Consider the following 15,564-nt stretch of genomic DNA (forward strand, 5'->3'; position numbering starts at 1 on the left):
CCTATGCTTTGGTGGTCTGTTTTGCTCTTTCCCTGTGGGCGTCGTTATGTTCATGTTGTGTCTACCTTGCCTTTCTGTCCCATGTTTCAGCTCCCTATGTTCTGTCTCAGTTGGTGTTAAGTTTACATGTTTTGAGTTCAGTCAGCGTGTTTCCTGTTTTACTTTGAAGGTCCACGTCTCATGTGAGTGTTTCTAGTTTTGCTTCCCTTGTCTCGTCCAGCCTGATTACTCCCAGCTGTGCTCTCCTTCTGTGTTTCATTCCCTCGTTATCCCTCTGTGTATTTAAGCCCTGTGTTTCTCTTTGTCAGTGTCGTAGTCTCCCTCATGGCTGTGTTTCCTTGCGTTTTAGTTTACCCATGTCCCAGTTTAGTTTTCCATGCCATCCTGCAATAAAGCAGCTTTTTGAGTTTAATTCCGGTGTGGTGAGTTTTGCGTTTGGGTCCTTTTCCTGCCTGGACACAGCCGAAACATGACACACACAACCAGACACACTCCAATGTGCCTCCAAGATCTGGTTGTGATTTGTTTACAGAGGCCACTCCACTCTTGCATTAGATTTATGGCATCAATTAATAGCTCGGTAGCAGCTACTGCTCTGCTTGTATTACACTTTCAAATCTCCATGACTTATGATTTGATACATCTTCTTATGGAGCGGGTCAGCTTGTTTACAACAAATGTAAATTTGATTAAGTCAGGACGGGCAGTGATGCTCTCAGATAACTACAGGATAGTCCATCAGCTCCTCAATCACACAGGGCGAGGCCTTCACTTTGAAGAGAAGCGCTGTTCACACTTACAGTCTTATTTTAAAATGTAATCAAGATGCCTGGGATTTTCAGCGTAACGTGGCTGTAACACTGAGGTGGCGTTTTTATTAAGCAGTTTTCCTTGTGAAAGTAAGAAAGTGCACTTTCCCCCATGAAGATGACCTCCTCTGTGATTTTAGTGGCCATTTTTGACGACTTTTAGCTGATTTAACCACAATTTGAATAGTTTCTGGGTTTTTCCAAGGGTGGCTGCATAGGCAGAGGCCGCCCTCACTAACCTGGCCTAAAATAAGACAAAAACCAATAAGAAAAGAGCTTAAAGGGTTATCCCAGAATGATCAATAGTTTCTGAAAAGTGCATAATCAATTAATTACATCGTGATTTTGCCTTCATGTTAAAAAACAAAGGAAAATATTATAATGAAAATGTGTAGTGAAGCAAAAACGTGGGGAAAAATAAATAAATAAATAACCTATAGAACTGCTTTCTACTTCTCAGTTAATAACAAAGAAATGTTTATCAAATTACTGCTGTTATCATTTTCTTTAATGAGTATGAAGACTTTAAATATTATATCTTATTTTGTGTTTTTTCTACCAGAAGAAGAGACGAATTTTCTGAATGGGCCTCGGAGCTGTGACTTCAGCGCACGCTGCGACAAACAGAAAATGCTTATGCTAATGAGACAATGAGCACATGTGCCCATTGTGTGCCCCCGTGCTCAGCGGTGCATCACCCCGTTGGAGCAGTCTGACATTCTTGGAGCTTGGGAGTATATTTAACCCTGTGGCTCCCCTGCCAGGATGGCCCCTCCATATACGGCCCTGAGCGCGGGCAGGCCGAGAATGTCTGTGTGCAAAGGGTTGGAGGAACGGCAGCGATGACAGGGTGATGGATGAGATTTGAGCAAAGATGGAGGGAGCCCGGTGTGAAGGAGCCGAGAAGGAGAGTGAGGACAACAGAGCACGGCGATGTACAGAGTTTAACACTCTCTGCTCATTTTTTATTGAATACCTGTGGTAGACTCATTGTTTCTGCAGAAACAGGGAGAAAGCCGCTACACTGAAGAGTCCTACTATTTTTTTTATTTAATAAAAAATAATAGAATGCACAGACTGCACATTACATGCACTCCCTTAACTATTAAACAAAGACAATCCTGAAAAATGTGTGAAAGAAGCTGTTTGAAGGATGGATGCAGACTGTGATACACAAAACACCCCCCAAATGAAACAACAGGCGTGTGAGAGAAGGTATAAATGTGACCTTGCAGACACAAGTGTCAACTTTTCTGAGCATGTCACAGTATGTTCAAGTGTGAGTGTGAGGCAGGCAGACAGACAGACAGACAGACAGAGTGTATGGTATGCACTGGACAAGTGTGCGCACCAAGATGCAATTGTGAGTGCACAAACAAGCGTGTGTGTATATTTGTGTGTGTGTGACAGGTGTTTAGCTGGAATGGTGCTAAGCTTTAAGTACTCTCCCAACCCAAGCCCTATTCCTGGTGTACACAGACACACAGCCACAAAGACACAGGCACAGACACACACACTCTATTAAACAATGCATCAGTTGCACATTATTTTAACTATCCCTGGAAAACAGTCCAGCATGTATAGTATTTTTGTTGAGCTTTGTCTTGTTTATAATCCAACTAACAAGATGAAGCTGATCTCTCTCAATCATCCAAGTAAGCTAACACAAATGGGACAATTTCAGTTTATAATTACTCTCTGACTCTGCCGCACATTAGCGACCATTTTTATGGACTAATATTTCTTGAATGTCTCACAGAAATTCTTCGAATTTGGCAAAAAGGATGAACTTCTTAAGTCACCATCGCCTTATCAATCAGGTTTCGGAGACATCTCAATAATTCATACAGTAACAGTAATCATGAAAAAAGATCAGAGATGTGAAAAACTAAGAGCACCCTTACTGTTTCCACGGGACTTAAGAGGGTCAGGGACAGCCAGGTGCTGCTAATCAAATGCACCTGATTAACTGATCATCAGGAAATGTGAGCACCTCTATAAAAGCAGCAGTTTTGGAGAATTCAGGTGTGTTTTAACAAAATGTCAAGGAGGAAAAACATCAGCAATGATCTTGAGAACAGCAGATTTGGCTGCACGTTAATCTGGGATGGATTATAAAGCCACTTGTAAATAAACTGAACAACAGTACAATTAGAAAAACACTGAACATGTATGGCTTGTTAGGAAGCGTTGATAGAAGAAAGGCTCTTCTCTCTAAAAGGAACATAGGGGCTCAGTTTAGGTTAGGATTTGGGTTTGTTGTTTAGCCACAGGATCTTGCAGTCATTGAGTCAACCGTGAACTTCTCTGTATCCCAAAGTATTCTAAAATCGAATGTGAGGATATCTGTCTGACAGCTAAACTTACTTGTTTATGCCTCACACCCCTCTTGGGATATAAGCAGTCGACAGAAGTCCTCCAAAGTGCTCGGTCTTGAGCCATGACCTTAATCTGAGGCCAAGTGTATCCCAATTTCTCGGTATCCTTTTGGTGGTCTCTCCACTGTGTATGCTTTGGCCTGCCTCCATGGCCTGTTTCCATGTCAGGATTTGTCTGGTAATGTTGTTGCCTGGTTCCTCAGCTTATGTCCTATCTTTTGCCATCTACTTCTTTCTATCTCATCCACCACAGGTACTTGTTTTGGTTTTCCCAGAGGTTGTGATTGCAGATCTTGTACATTTTCCTTAGGCAGCTATTGATGATCTTAGAGATTCTGCACCACAGAGCAACACTGATTTCACACTGGAGCTGAAGATGATGCTCTCGGTGTGTTGCCGACAGCTAAAGCTTGACTAAAATTGTGTTGCGCATCAGGACAATGACCCAAAGCACAGCAGCAAATTTATGGCAGAATGGGTGAAAAATAAAAGAATCAGGCTGTTGCAACGACCCGTCAACCTGACTGAAATGCTGTGGTACGACAATTAAAACCATTGCCTGCAAACCTCACTGATATAAAGTAATGCTGTGAAGCAGAGTGGACCAACATTCCTCCACAATGATGTGAGAATTTATGCATAGGTTGGTGCTTTTCCACTTTTCTTTACTCTATTTGAGCTCTCAAAGCACTTCCTTGCTACAAGCTTCATTCACACACACACATTTATACAAGAGCCTTTTTCTATGCCTAAGCACTTTTAACTTAACATTCACATATTCCAGTGTGTGCTTTGGTAACAAGGGGTTATGTATCTTCTCCAAGAAGAGGAGCCAGGGACTGAACCAGATTGGTAGATGACCTGCTCTACCTCCTGAGCTACATCCACATAGAAAAGATTATCTCAAGGCAGTGCTTTTCTGTGATAGTCATCCCAGTTTCAGGAGGATACAGTGTCAAACATTAAAAGTAATCTGGACATGGGCTTTTAAGCCTATCTGCATGTCACTTGTCTACTGCTCTCATACACCTCAAAGAAATTAAAAGACAGACGACAAATTAAATCAGAACTTTCTCACACGTGGTTTCTTGTCAGCGGTGAACTGCGGCTTATTTACTGTACATGCAGCCAGCATCGGGGAATAGCTGAATGCGGGATCACTGGATGTCGGTGCCGAGGCCTCTAAATCACCTGCAGTATGCGTGGAGCTCAATTACTGCACTGGTGATTGAATCAAAAGGGCCCAGTGATGAAAGATGAGCCAAGTAAATAATATGAGCGTCCCTCTGGAACAGCTCACCGAGGGAGCTCATGATGAACAAAATCATAATAATAATAAAACACATGCCATATTTAAGCATTTTGCAAAATAACTTTTGTTTTTAAAAAGTGAAACAGGTTATAGGGTCGTTAATAATCCGCATTGTTAACGATGTAATTGACAGTGCAAGGGGTCACCACTACAAAGGACTGCAAAAATAGTTAGCTGAACAGCAGGTCCCATTTCTCCAGAGCCAGTTGACAACACTTCCTATTAATAGTGAGGATTGTCCTTGGGTATTTTTATAAAAGGAGTGTGAGTGTGCGTGCATGAGGAAAGTAAGGCAGAAGGGGATGAGGCTTTCTCGGAGAAGACAGATAGGAAAAAGCTCGTATTACAGCAGCCTTACGCACTGCTCTGCTAATGCGTCAGACTTCGCTCATCCCAAAACCTCCTCCTCCTCCATCTTCCTCCACACAGCTAATGTCACTTATTCCATGTAGCTTACTTTTTATCTGTAATTTTCTCCACTGTACTCTCTCTTACACACACACTAAATCCGAGTCTATTTTTAGTGTGCTGTGGGGTTTGAAGGTAGAGTTGTGTTGACCCCTTGTCTCACCCCAGCTCCAGGCCTTACAAGGACCCTCTGGAGGACACGGTTGTCTAGCAACCAGCCTGTGTTTGCACCTAAGCTGTGAAGGTCCACCGCTCAACCCACACCTGCCCTTCATCATCTTAATTATCGCCCTCCCCCCCATTCGTCTTCATATCATCGTCGTTATCTTTATCGCGGTGTGCTAATACAAGAAGAGCGGCGTAAAAGATGTGCTATTATTTCACCGGTTGTTGCGCGGAAATCGGAGAGTTTACAGCTGACAGCTGCCTTGTAATGATCGCCCGGGGCGCTTAAACGTTTTACGCGCCAGCTGTAAAGATGCATGTAGTGCTCTCTAGTGAAATTAAAATGTGCATCTGGCTGTGAAAAAGGCAGCATCACGAGAAGAAGATAAATTCTTCCAAACACTCAGCTCACACTCTGCCTGCGGTACTGCACAATAAACCTCCATGCTTACATCAGATGTAAGATGCTGCAAATTTTCGTATTGACAAATATTGTCGATACTTTTAACTTACAAAGGCTACTAATGTAAAGGAGAGCGGTGCGTCATGATTTATGAGATGAATCATCATCACTTTGCAGTTTCTGAACACATTTAATTAACCACTAAGTCAAGGTGCTTTTTATTTTCCATAATAATTTATTAACACAATAAAAACACACCTCTCAGCTTTTTTTGGGGAGGGATTTGTGAACTTTGGGTCTGCTTCTGTTGTTTAAATGTTCTGTACACTATAAATAAAATAAACCTGACAGTCAACACAAAAAGCTTCAGACATTTTTTATTGCATGTCTGAAGTATATTTTTTTCATTTCCACAAAAAAACAACAAAAAACCCCCATAATTGACACAACTCACCGGGCAACATACTGATCTATGAGGACAGAAAAAAGTCACACAAGTACTGATCTGATACCAGGCTTGATATCAATACTATTGATATCTGGATCTATCCGCCCACCTCTAATGCCTGCACTAACGTCAAGACAACATGAGCACCAACAGGTTACGCAGCCTTCAGGTGCTGGCTTGTAAAATATAAAGCATGGATTATAGGAGTGCGGCACACTCGGTTCTTCTTTCCTAGTCCTTGGACTCAACCAGAAGTAACAAAAGACAAGTTATTTATCCGACTCTGTGCTATTTAGGAAATGAACGTCTGCGTTTCAGTGCTTCTGGTGCATCTTTGGACAGAGGTGGCAAAACTACACATGGGTGTCAATTAGGTACAAGCACAGATACTCTAGAAAGGGTATCTGTACATTGATTCAGTACTCTATCAAATAAAGGTGAAATTCCTTTAAACAAATATCGTAGCAAAAGTTGAAGTCGAGATTTGACTTTCTTGCTCAAGTAAAAATGAAAAAGTAAAACCTCTGAAATGTACTCAGAGTAAAAAGTAGCCAATTGGAGGAGATTCTTACCAACTATTTTGTACAAAGCTCACTGAAACTCACTGTTAATGTAAATATAAAATGATACTAAAAGAATAGAAATTTTTTTTAACCTCCATTCTGATTCTAATGAAAACACTCAGCTTCCAACATGGTTATTTAGAATACCAGCAGAGGAAAACAAAGGCAGCTAAAAAACAACAAAACAAAATTAAAACAGCTCTATTTGCTGTTGCAAACATTATAGATGGGTGACTTACACTGGGTTTTTTCAGGTGGGGGTCCCACAGCAGCATTAACAGTCCTGAATGTTCATTTCGACTACAGCAGAAAGTTTCTGGTGCCAAAAATCAGTTTTATAACTATTATAAACTTAGTACAGTTTAGCATTAGTAAGAAAAATCCACTGTTTTTGTTGAGAGTGCTATAAAAGATTTGTTTTAAGGTAAACTAGAAACTGCTTACACGTGTATCTGCTTACTGTTTAATATATTATCCGCTGTTTGTTTAATTGACACACACACCAGTCTATGTGCTAATGCTAGTTAAGCACCTGCTGGCTGCAGTTTCATACAGCGCTATAACTGTCCTCCACTCTCAACACTCACAAATAAAGCGCTCTCTTATTACGATTAGTGTAAACTTTAGCATCAGAGTGGATATCAGATGTCCTTAAATTTAAATTCCTAATTTTTGTTTGCACAATAAAGCTATTTAGTTGCCCCCAAAGGTTAAAGAGTTCTTTAATAGAAAGTTTCACAGACATTATGTGGGTACTCAAAGTATTTCTAGTTAATACGAGCAGAATTCATACAGTTGCTGTAACAATCACCCTGCTGTTTAATCTTAATAGGCAATTATAACAAACATCATCATTATTATTATGTATCTTTACCGAGTCATCATTTTACCTAATTTCACCCTCCATCAGTGTCATGAAGTCCAATTAGGTTAATTGAACCCTAGAGACAGAAAGTGTACAGCTCGGGTGTGACAGTGAGCTGTGATAATGATGGTGGGGTTATAAAGGAAGAGCAGAAAGGTCGAGGCCATTAGTACGAGACAGCTGCTGGAGACACAGTGACATGATGGAGGGTAGACGAGTGGCTCGGACACCACTCTGCTGTCCTGACTTGTAGGCTATAAAAATCTCAGAAAACTTTATCTGAGGAAATGAGGACACTGAAAGCGTCACACTTCTATTTAAAATTGTGTTGTATTTTATTTATGTATTTTTAAAATATGAGTCTTCCTGATTAAATGCCAAAGGTTTGTTTATTCACATTGTACACATGCAATTTTATCTCTACCAGAGTGTACATTTTTATGCAGATGACACTATTTTATATGTTGCTGACTCCTCCATTGATCTAGCTGCTGGGGTTTCAGTGTTATATAAACTGTTTACCAGTTATAGATATTTTACACACAATTTTACAAACACTCTCTGGTTCCTAGAGTATTTAAAAATGGTATGTGAGGAACCAGCTTCCAGTTTGGATTCAGGAGACACACACTAGCTCTACTTTTAAGATTAGGCTTCAAACTTTCCTTTTTGCTAAAACATATAGTTAGGGCTGGATCAGGTGACCCTGAATCCTCCCTTAGTAATGCTGCAATAGGTTCAGGCTGCTGGGGGATTCCCATGATGCACTGAGTGTTTCTTCTTCAGTCACCTTTCTCACTCACTATGTGTTAATAGACTCTGTGCACTGAATCATACTTGTTATTAAACTCTGTCTCTCTTTCACAGCATGTCTGTTGTCCTGTCTTCCTTCTCTTATCCCAACAGGTCGCAGCAGATGGCCCCGCCCCTCCCTGAGCCTGGTTCTACTGGAGGTTTCTTCCTGTTAAAAGGGAGTTCTTCCTTCTCACCATCGCCAAAGTGCTTGCTCATAGGGTGTCATATGATTGTAGGGTCTACCTTACAATATAAAGTGCCTTGAGGCGACTGTTCAAAGTGTTGAATTTGTTGAAATTCAACACTCCTACTTTTTAAGTAAGACTTCATTATTAGACTGAAAACCCCCCAAAACGAACCCTTAAATCAAGGAGAGAAAATTCTTTCAGCAAATGAAAACGAAACCAAGATGTTCTTTTACCAGATGATGTGGAGGGGAAAGTAGGAGAGAAACGGCTGATTCAAAGTATACCATATTATATAGTAAAACATGGTGGAGGCAACGTTGTGGCTGCCAGTCACCGGTGTTCGTTCACACACACTCGTTCACACACACTCTCACACACTTTCTCCAAAAAGACCAGCAGTGTATAGTACTTTTATTTATTCTCAAAGACCAGGATAACGCTGAGATGATCGATGCATTACAGAATAGAAATCTCTTACTGCTTACACAAACTACAAAAACTCTTCATATAACTCAGTCATTAAAATGATAGCCTTTATCAATACTGGACAAATGCATATAGTTTAAAAGACACGCAGCCACTCCCCTCTTATGAACATCATCCAAATCCTACACAATTATAGCTTTTTACACAGAAATAAGTAAAAAAAAAAAAACAAAAAAAACTCACAATTTCTAATTTCCAATAAAAATATTCAGTATGCTAAAAATGTGAACTGTGTGAGCAGTCATTCACAGTAACAATAATGGTTATAAGGGCGGTATAAGTTACACTAATAATATGCTGCAGTTCACATTTTATAAAAGATAACGCGGGTATCGTTGAGTGGCAGGACGACACTGTTGCAAAGGGTTAAAGTTGAGTTTGTTACGGTGTGGGATTTAAGTCATATGCGTAAAAAATATACATGATATATGATGTATGTACATATATTATAATAGAACACACTTCAAAATACAGCGATTTCCAGTTTTAAAAGGCATCAGTAAGCATTTCCCAAAATGTAAGAAATAATTAGAGAAGAAAGAGCTCTATGGTGATATCCGCTAAAAGAAATCCAGTGAAATTAAGGACATGAAAAGCAGTTCAACTCTGTCTACTGCCAGAGTTTTGCTCCCGAAAACAGAGAGAAATGTATTGATTGTCGCGCTGTTTTATCAGAAGACACTTCAGTGTTTTAAACATTAGTATAAACTTTTAAAAGGCGGATAAGGAATCTTAGCGCTCCTTCTTGGATCCACACAAGCTCAGAAAACCCTACGCTCGCATACACACATGGCCACGGTCGCACATGCAGTTCTCTCTCATTGGCATATGCACTTTTCTTGGTAGTAGGACATTTTATAGCATAATATCTGGGTTATATTAGCACGAAGAGCATAATAAAAGGAATAATTTACCCAAAGGCTGGAACTTTTCTTTAAGATAATAATTATTTTTTAAAAAATCTGTCTGATTGCTTTGTGTGTGTGTGTCTCAGGTGAGGCCCTATAGGTTGCTGAAGAGTTCGTTTTTCTTGGTCCAGTCCATGGGCGGGGCTCTCTTGTTGGAGCGTTTCTGGTGGGCGAGCTCTTTGACCTGCTGCAGCGTCAGGTTCAGAGCCGGGATGGCGTCTGTGATTGCTCCCTGTTGAAAGAAAAGCAAGCGAGTAAGAAAACCAGGGAAACTCTAACAAGAGTGAGTGCTGCACTCTGTGTTGTCTTGTGTGGCGCTACCTCAGGCGGGGTGTTCGCGGGCGGGGTTGTGAGCGAGGCGTTAGAAGAGGCGTTGGACGGGGAGGGGCTGATGGACACCTTCGAGTCCCTCGTCGCTTCTTTCGCCATGCTGCCGTTCACCTGCAAACACAAACGCCAGTGAGCATCACTGATGAAGAAACTTTTTCCCAACATTCCTGTCAATACCAAACCTCACCACAAGGAGGCAGCATTGGATTAGTTATTTTTTCCCTTATTAAGAAAAAAGGTACTTTCCGCCTATGAATGACAGGTTGCAGATTTTATAAGAGGATTTTCACACATCAAAAATGTTTCATAAAAACAACTAAATACACTTCACAGCTCTGAGGTCCCTTCTTACTGTTAAATGTGTTCAATTTAGTGACACACACAAGATGCTTTTAATACTTCTGGAAATATCTGAGGGCAAAAAGTGTTATCTAATCAGTAAAATCTCAAAGTTAATCTTTGTTTTGATAAGAGTGGTGACAGGTGAAATCTGAGAAATTCTTCCTGGTTAAAACTTTCAACGTTCCCTCATTTTTCCAGCAGCGCGCAGGAGTTTAAACCCTAACCTTTCCTGCAGCATAACAGGAAGAATCTGCACTAAGCCTGTAAATCCTGACTGCATTTAGGTTTTTGCTCTACAGGCCACTAAAAATATCTTTCACCTCCGTGACGATTTCTCTCTGACCCCTTGTTCCCCCGCCCCCCTCCCTCTCAGCTCTTCAACCTTTTGTTACGCAACAATACGTGGAACATGCAACTTCACCGCAGCACATGTAGATCCTGACGGGCGGGAAGTCCGGGGTCAGGCTTCACTTTTAGCGTTTTTGGACAAGGCCCAAAGTGAAAAGCTGCCGCTTTTAAACACAGTAGCTTCTTTCAGTTTGTGCTCTTCATCCGAACCCGGCCATTATCTCAAGTCATCGCCTGATTTACATAAAAGTCTAAGGTATTCACACGGGAACGAAAGACTCAGTTACTTGAGAGGCCCTCAGAAAGCATTCCTGTGACGCAGCTACACACACACACACACACACACACACACACACACGCACACACAGTGGAATTTCAAAGGAATAGTTTGATATTTTCCTAAATTTTCTGGAATACTGAAACCACTTATTATACAGCGCCAAGATCGCAACAGTAGTCACCACAAGGTGCTTTTCTCTGTATTATTGTAGGATCTTTACCTTACAATGAGAAGCCCAACAATCAGAAAACCCTTTGAGCAAACACCTGGCAACAGTAGGGAGGAAGAACTCTCTTTCTAAACAGGAAGAAACCAGAACCAGGCTCAGTGAGGGGCAGCCATCTGCCACGACCAGGTGGGGCAGATGGGATGTTTACATGACAAAAGAAATTATGTGAAAATGAGCCAGAGATAGTAGTTCAGTAAAGCAAGTTGCTGATTAGCTTAGCTTAGCATAAACACTGAAATCGGGGAAAAAACACCTATCCTGACCTACAGCTGGCAGATCTGGTTTCCTTTAGAGAAAGTCAGGTTAAATGTCTCAACCTAGCAGCAATAAAGCTAATGCCAAAGGTTGAAGCTGGTGCCACCACCCGCTGTAGCGTTTGCCCAGAGAGGTTTTCTATAAAGTGAGAGTAGTTGGTCTGTTTTCAGTGGCTGGAGCAGAAAGACTGGCTCCAAAGAGAATGTTGATGCATCTCCAACAGGGTTTTTTAAGATTTTGTTGAGCTGGCTTGCAAAACCAGTCTTCATAGCGCACGCTCTCTCAGATAATACGATGCCCAGCTATCTATGTTTAATAACGTCTTTAATTTCTGAACTTTTGAATATATATAAATATATATTATAATATATACGTATATGCACACACACACACACACACACACACACACACACACACACACACACACACACACACACACACACACACACACACGGTATTTAAGGTGTCTTGATTGCTCCTCATAACATGAAATACCACAATCCACCTTAAAAACAGTTGGTACCTGCTAGCTATGTTCAATGGCACCGTGACTTCAAAGTTCCTTTATTATTCGTCATCTTAACCAGTAAAGATAAAAGCAGTCACAACAGGATTTGAAATTTTTAAACAATAAAAGTTAAAAGACTAAGAACAATTTTCATATTTCCTGCCTCCCATTTCTTATTCCTTGTGGTGGCGCTTAATTACTTTTGATCCGAGGCCGCTCTGTTAAAGATACCATTTATAAAAGACTCAACATTTCCTGTTTCCACTTCAAATTAAAAGCTCTCCAGTGTTTCAGTGGACAGAAACTGTGCGCCTGTGTGGAGTTTGAAAGTTCTTCCTCCTCCTGTGTCATATGTGGGTGGTGTAGATGTTAGATAAATATAAGGCAGGTACAACAAAGAGCTGTGTGAGTAAGCAAACGTGGCTTTCGGTGTAAAGCATAACGTTTTTTCCTACGGTAACAAAGTGAATAACGGATTTCTCGTCTAACTGGGAGTGTGTTCGCTCGCCTCTTGCTGTAAACGGCGACTGTTGTGTCTCAGCAGCATTACACCCAAATCCTCCGGCGGGATTTACAGGAAGCTGCGGCATTCTCCACGCCTCAGCCCAAAGTGCGTAGGGAAAAAATCCTATTGTCAGATTTTCATTTTGTACATTACTCTGTCAAACTTTTGCAAATAATTTGAAGTTAATGGTGGCTGACTGGGTGGAGTTTTCTACAGGAATTACACACACAATTACAGGAAAGTGCGATTAATAACTCATTTCAGCAGCCTATCGATTCTCTCGTGTGGCGCAGCACTCCAAAACAAAAGCTGAATGCTGCTTTCCTTGCCTGGCCTTGGCCCGCTGGGTTAAGCAGCACATGAAGAGCAACAGAGCATTTAAAGCAGGAGCACTTCTTGTTCTTGAGTCTGAAAAAAAAGACCTTACCCTGCTAAAGCAAACCTCTAAGTGCTTCTGGTGGGTCTTACCTTCTCCCCCATCCCTCCGTTAACGATGGGCTCTGGCAGCGGACCTGTCAAAAACAAAATGAAGCAACTATTAATCATCAGCATCAGCTCTCAGGCTCCCTGCCGTGGCACTGTCATGATACCTTCTGTCCTTCAGAGCTCCACTTTCCTAGATCAAGAGTTCCTCTTAAGCTCAACTTTCATCTTGCTAGCACCTGCTCTAGATCATCTATAATTCACCAGTGGGCCATCTCTTCGATGAGATGGTCCTCCTCCGATCAGCTATCTTTCAAAAAGCTGAAGTCAAATTTTTTCCTCATGTTTATTTATTTTTCCCACAAACAAGATTCAAACCACATTCCCATCTCTCACCCTTACCTTCCATCCCTCTGTTTCTCTGCACAGCCAAGAATTGCCTTTTTGTTATTGTAGCTTCTATCAGCTGCTCCTTCAGAGCTAATCTGAGATTTGAGGCTTCAGGTCTTTGCTGTGTGTGAGCGTGTTTGCACCCCCGAGTCTGAATGGAGCCTCTCCAAGTCCTAATACAGATCCAGCTCCAGGCTGAGAGGCCACTTGGAGCTGGCACCTTGGAAACCAAACAAAAGGTGCTGGCCAGCAGGGCTGCAGTGTGTGTGTGTGTGTGTGTGTGTGTGTGTGTGTGTGTGTGTGTGTGTGTGTGTGTGTGAGAGAGTGCGTGTGCGCTGACACGAAGAGTCGGTGTAGGCAGGTGCCCTCTGAGTGGGCAGCATGTGAAGAGAAGTGCAGGCAGTTACCTGGGAAACACCTCACTGGAATGTTTCTCCTGTAGAGCGCTATTATTTTAATCCTGCACTAGGTCTGATTGCAAAGGTGGAATAAACCAACTACGATTATTTAAGCATTGTGCTAATGTACAAATTTGCCCCTTTATGCTTTTACTCAAGTTCATTTTACAAAGAAACTCAAATAATCATGAGACGTTTAATACAAACATCAGGTAGAAAATAGATTTAAGTAATAAAACAATAATTTAGGTCATTTTTAGCAGAAATATCAAAGACTTGTTTTGGTTTCTCCCTCTTAAATTAAAGTTTTCATTTTTTGCTGTGATGCACAAAAGTAATCTGAGTATCTTTTGGATTTTGAACCTAGTCAGACTAAACAGAATCTGAAACAAGCTTTGCTTCTACTAAACTAGATGATGTACATTAATCTATAGCAGGTTTGTCATATATACCAGCAACTCAGGACCTGGCAACTCAGGACCTGGCAACTCAGGACCTGGCAACTCAGGACCTGGCAACTCAGGACCTGGGCCCTGACAGCTGACCCCCTCCCCACTGAGCGTGCCCAGGCTTTTGCCATGCCAACAGCCGGTGGCATCATGTTAATATGGGGGGAACTCCTGTGGCAGAGTGGCACTCAGACGCTGCACCACAGCCGGCCACACACCCACACAGAGCACCAGCTGTTGCACCATGGAGGGACCCCGAGTCACAGGCTATGCTAGTGCTCCCCCTGGGGGCTTGGGTGGGTACACCCAGTCCTGAGAAAAGTTAGAAAGTCTTCGAGCAATGCCTTAAGGAATTAGAGGCATCTCTCATGCCTGTAATTATATTTAAATATTATTGCTATTACTCCTCTGATTAAGGACAAAATGTGCTGACTTTTTTTTGGGTGGGGAGGGTCAAACTATCCACTTGTGGTTTATTTAAGTTGCTGTGTAATAATAAACTTTAGAAGAGACACTTCAGCATTAAAGCCTTCAGGTTTTTTTTTGCTTAGGCTGATGTTTTCAGATCGAAAACATGGGGGGAGATATCAGGAAGTGGCTTAGCATCTCTGTCTCTCTGTGATCCTTGGCAAAAGAATAAAGACAGAAAGACATGAGCGAAGAGAGGAAAAAAAGCGGGGTTTTAATGTGCTGCTTGTTTGGGAAGATGGAAGGAGAAGGCTTTAACATGTCTGATAAAGCAGCTAAATGCACTCATTTGCTCCACCCTTTCTGCACAACTTGTAAAGCCTCACAGTGAGGATGAAATCGTCCTCTCACCAGTCAGGTGCTCAGAGGTGGGGGTGACCCGGCACCTCTTGAAGAAGGTGTCCGTTTCGGGGTCCACCACCAGCAGCCGGGTCTCGTGCCCGCCGGCTTTAATGGCAGCAACGACATCTGAATGCGTCTTACCCTCCACCGACATACTGTTCACCTGAAGAAGACAGAAAGAGGAAAAAAAGACAGAGAGAGAGAGACATTAGGAGAATGACATGAATGAGAGATTTAAACTTTGCAAACCCGACTGCAAACCCTTCAAAACATGACCAAAAAAGTCCTCATTGTTGCTTTTCGTGGTTGTCCATCTTCATTCCCACACAGAAGTGAACAAACTTCATCACTGTCAGGTATTTTTCTTTTTCCTGAATATTATCGGTTTGTTTGCCAAAGGCTCCAGGGCAGGAAATCCTGTGTGTCCACACACAATTGCACACGCACAGACTTTCAACAAAGAATCCTGAAACTTTCCATTATCTCTCATATATATGTCTGTATATATTTATAAACTCTGTTTCCTACGTCACTGTGACAGTTGCCCTTTAAGTCTGGTATAAGTGTCA

The 15,564-nt window shown here is 41.7% G+C and overlaps 1 protein-coding gene across 1 annotated transcript in view; it reads right to left on the reverse strand.

The window, feature by feature from the left end:
- Nucleotides 1–121: 121 nt before the first annotated feature.
- The window catches only part of nherf1b (NHERF family PDZ scaffold protein 1b), a 36,584-nt gene continuing 21,141 nt past the window's right edge, over nt 122–15,564 (reverse strand). The window contains exons 3-6 of the mRNA XM_085156817.1: nt 15,005–15,158; nt 12,994–13,037; nt 10,050–10,169; nt 122–9,960 (exon numbers count right to left, since the gene is read on the reverse strand). Coding sequence (XP_085012943.1) covers nt 9,823–9,960; nt 10,050–10,169; nt 12,994–13,037; nt 15,005–15,158 — 456 coding nt within the window. The 3' untranslated portion in view covers nt 122–9,822. The remainder of the gene's footprint in view (nt 9,961–10,049; nt 10,170–12,993; nt 13,038–15,004; nt 15,159–15,564) is intronic.

The sequence above is a fragment of the Neolamprologus multifasciatus genome, chromosome 4 (assembly GCF_963576455.1).
Source record: "Neolamprologus multifasciatus chromosome 4, fNeoMul1.2, whole genome shotgun sequence".
Classification (NCBI taxonomy): Eukaryota; Metazoa; Chordata; class Actinopteri; order Cichliformes; family Cichlidae; genus Neolamprologus; species Neolamprologus multifasciatus.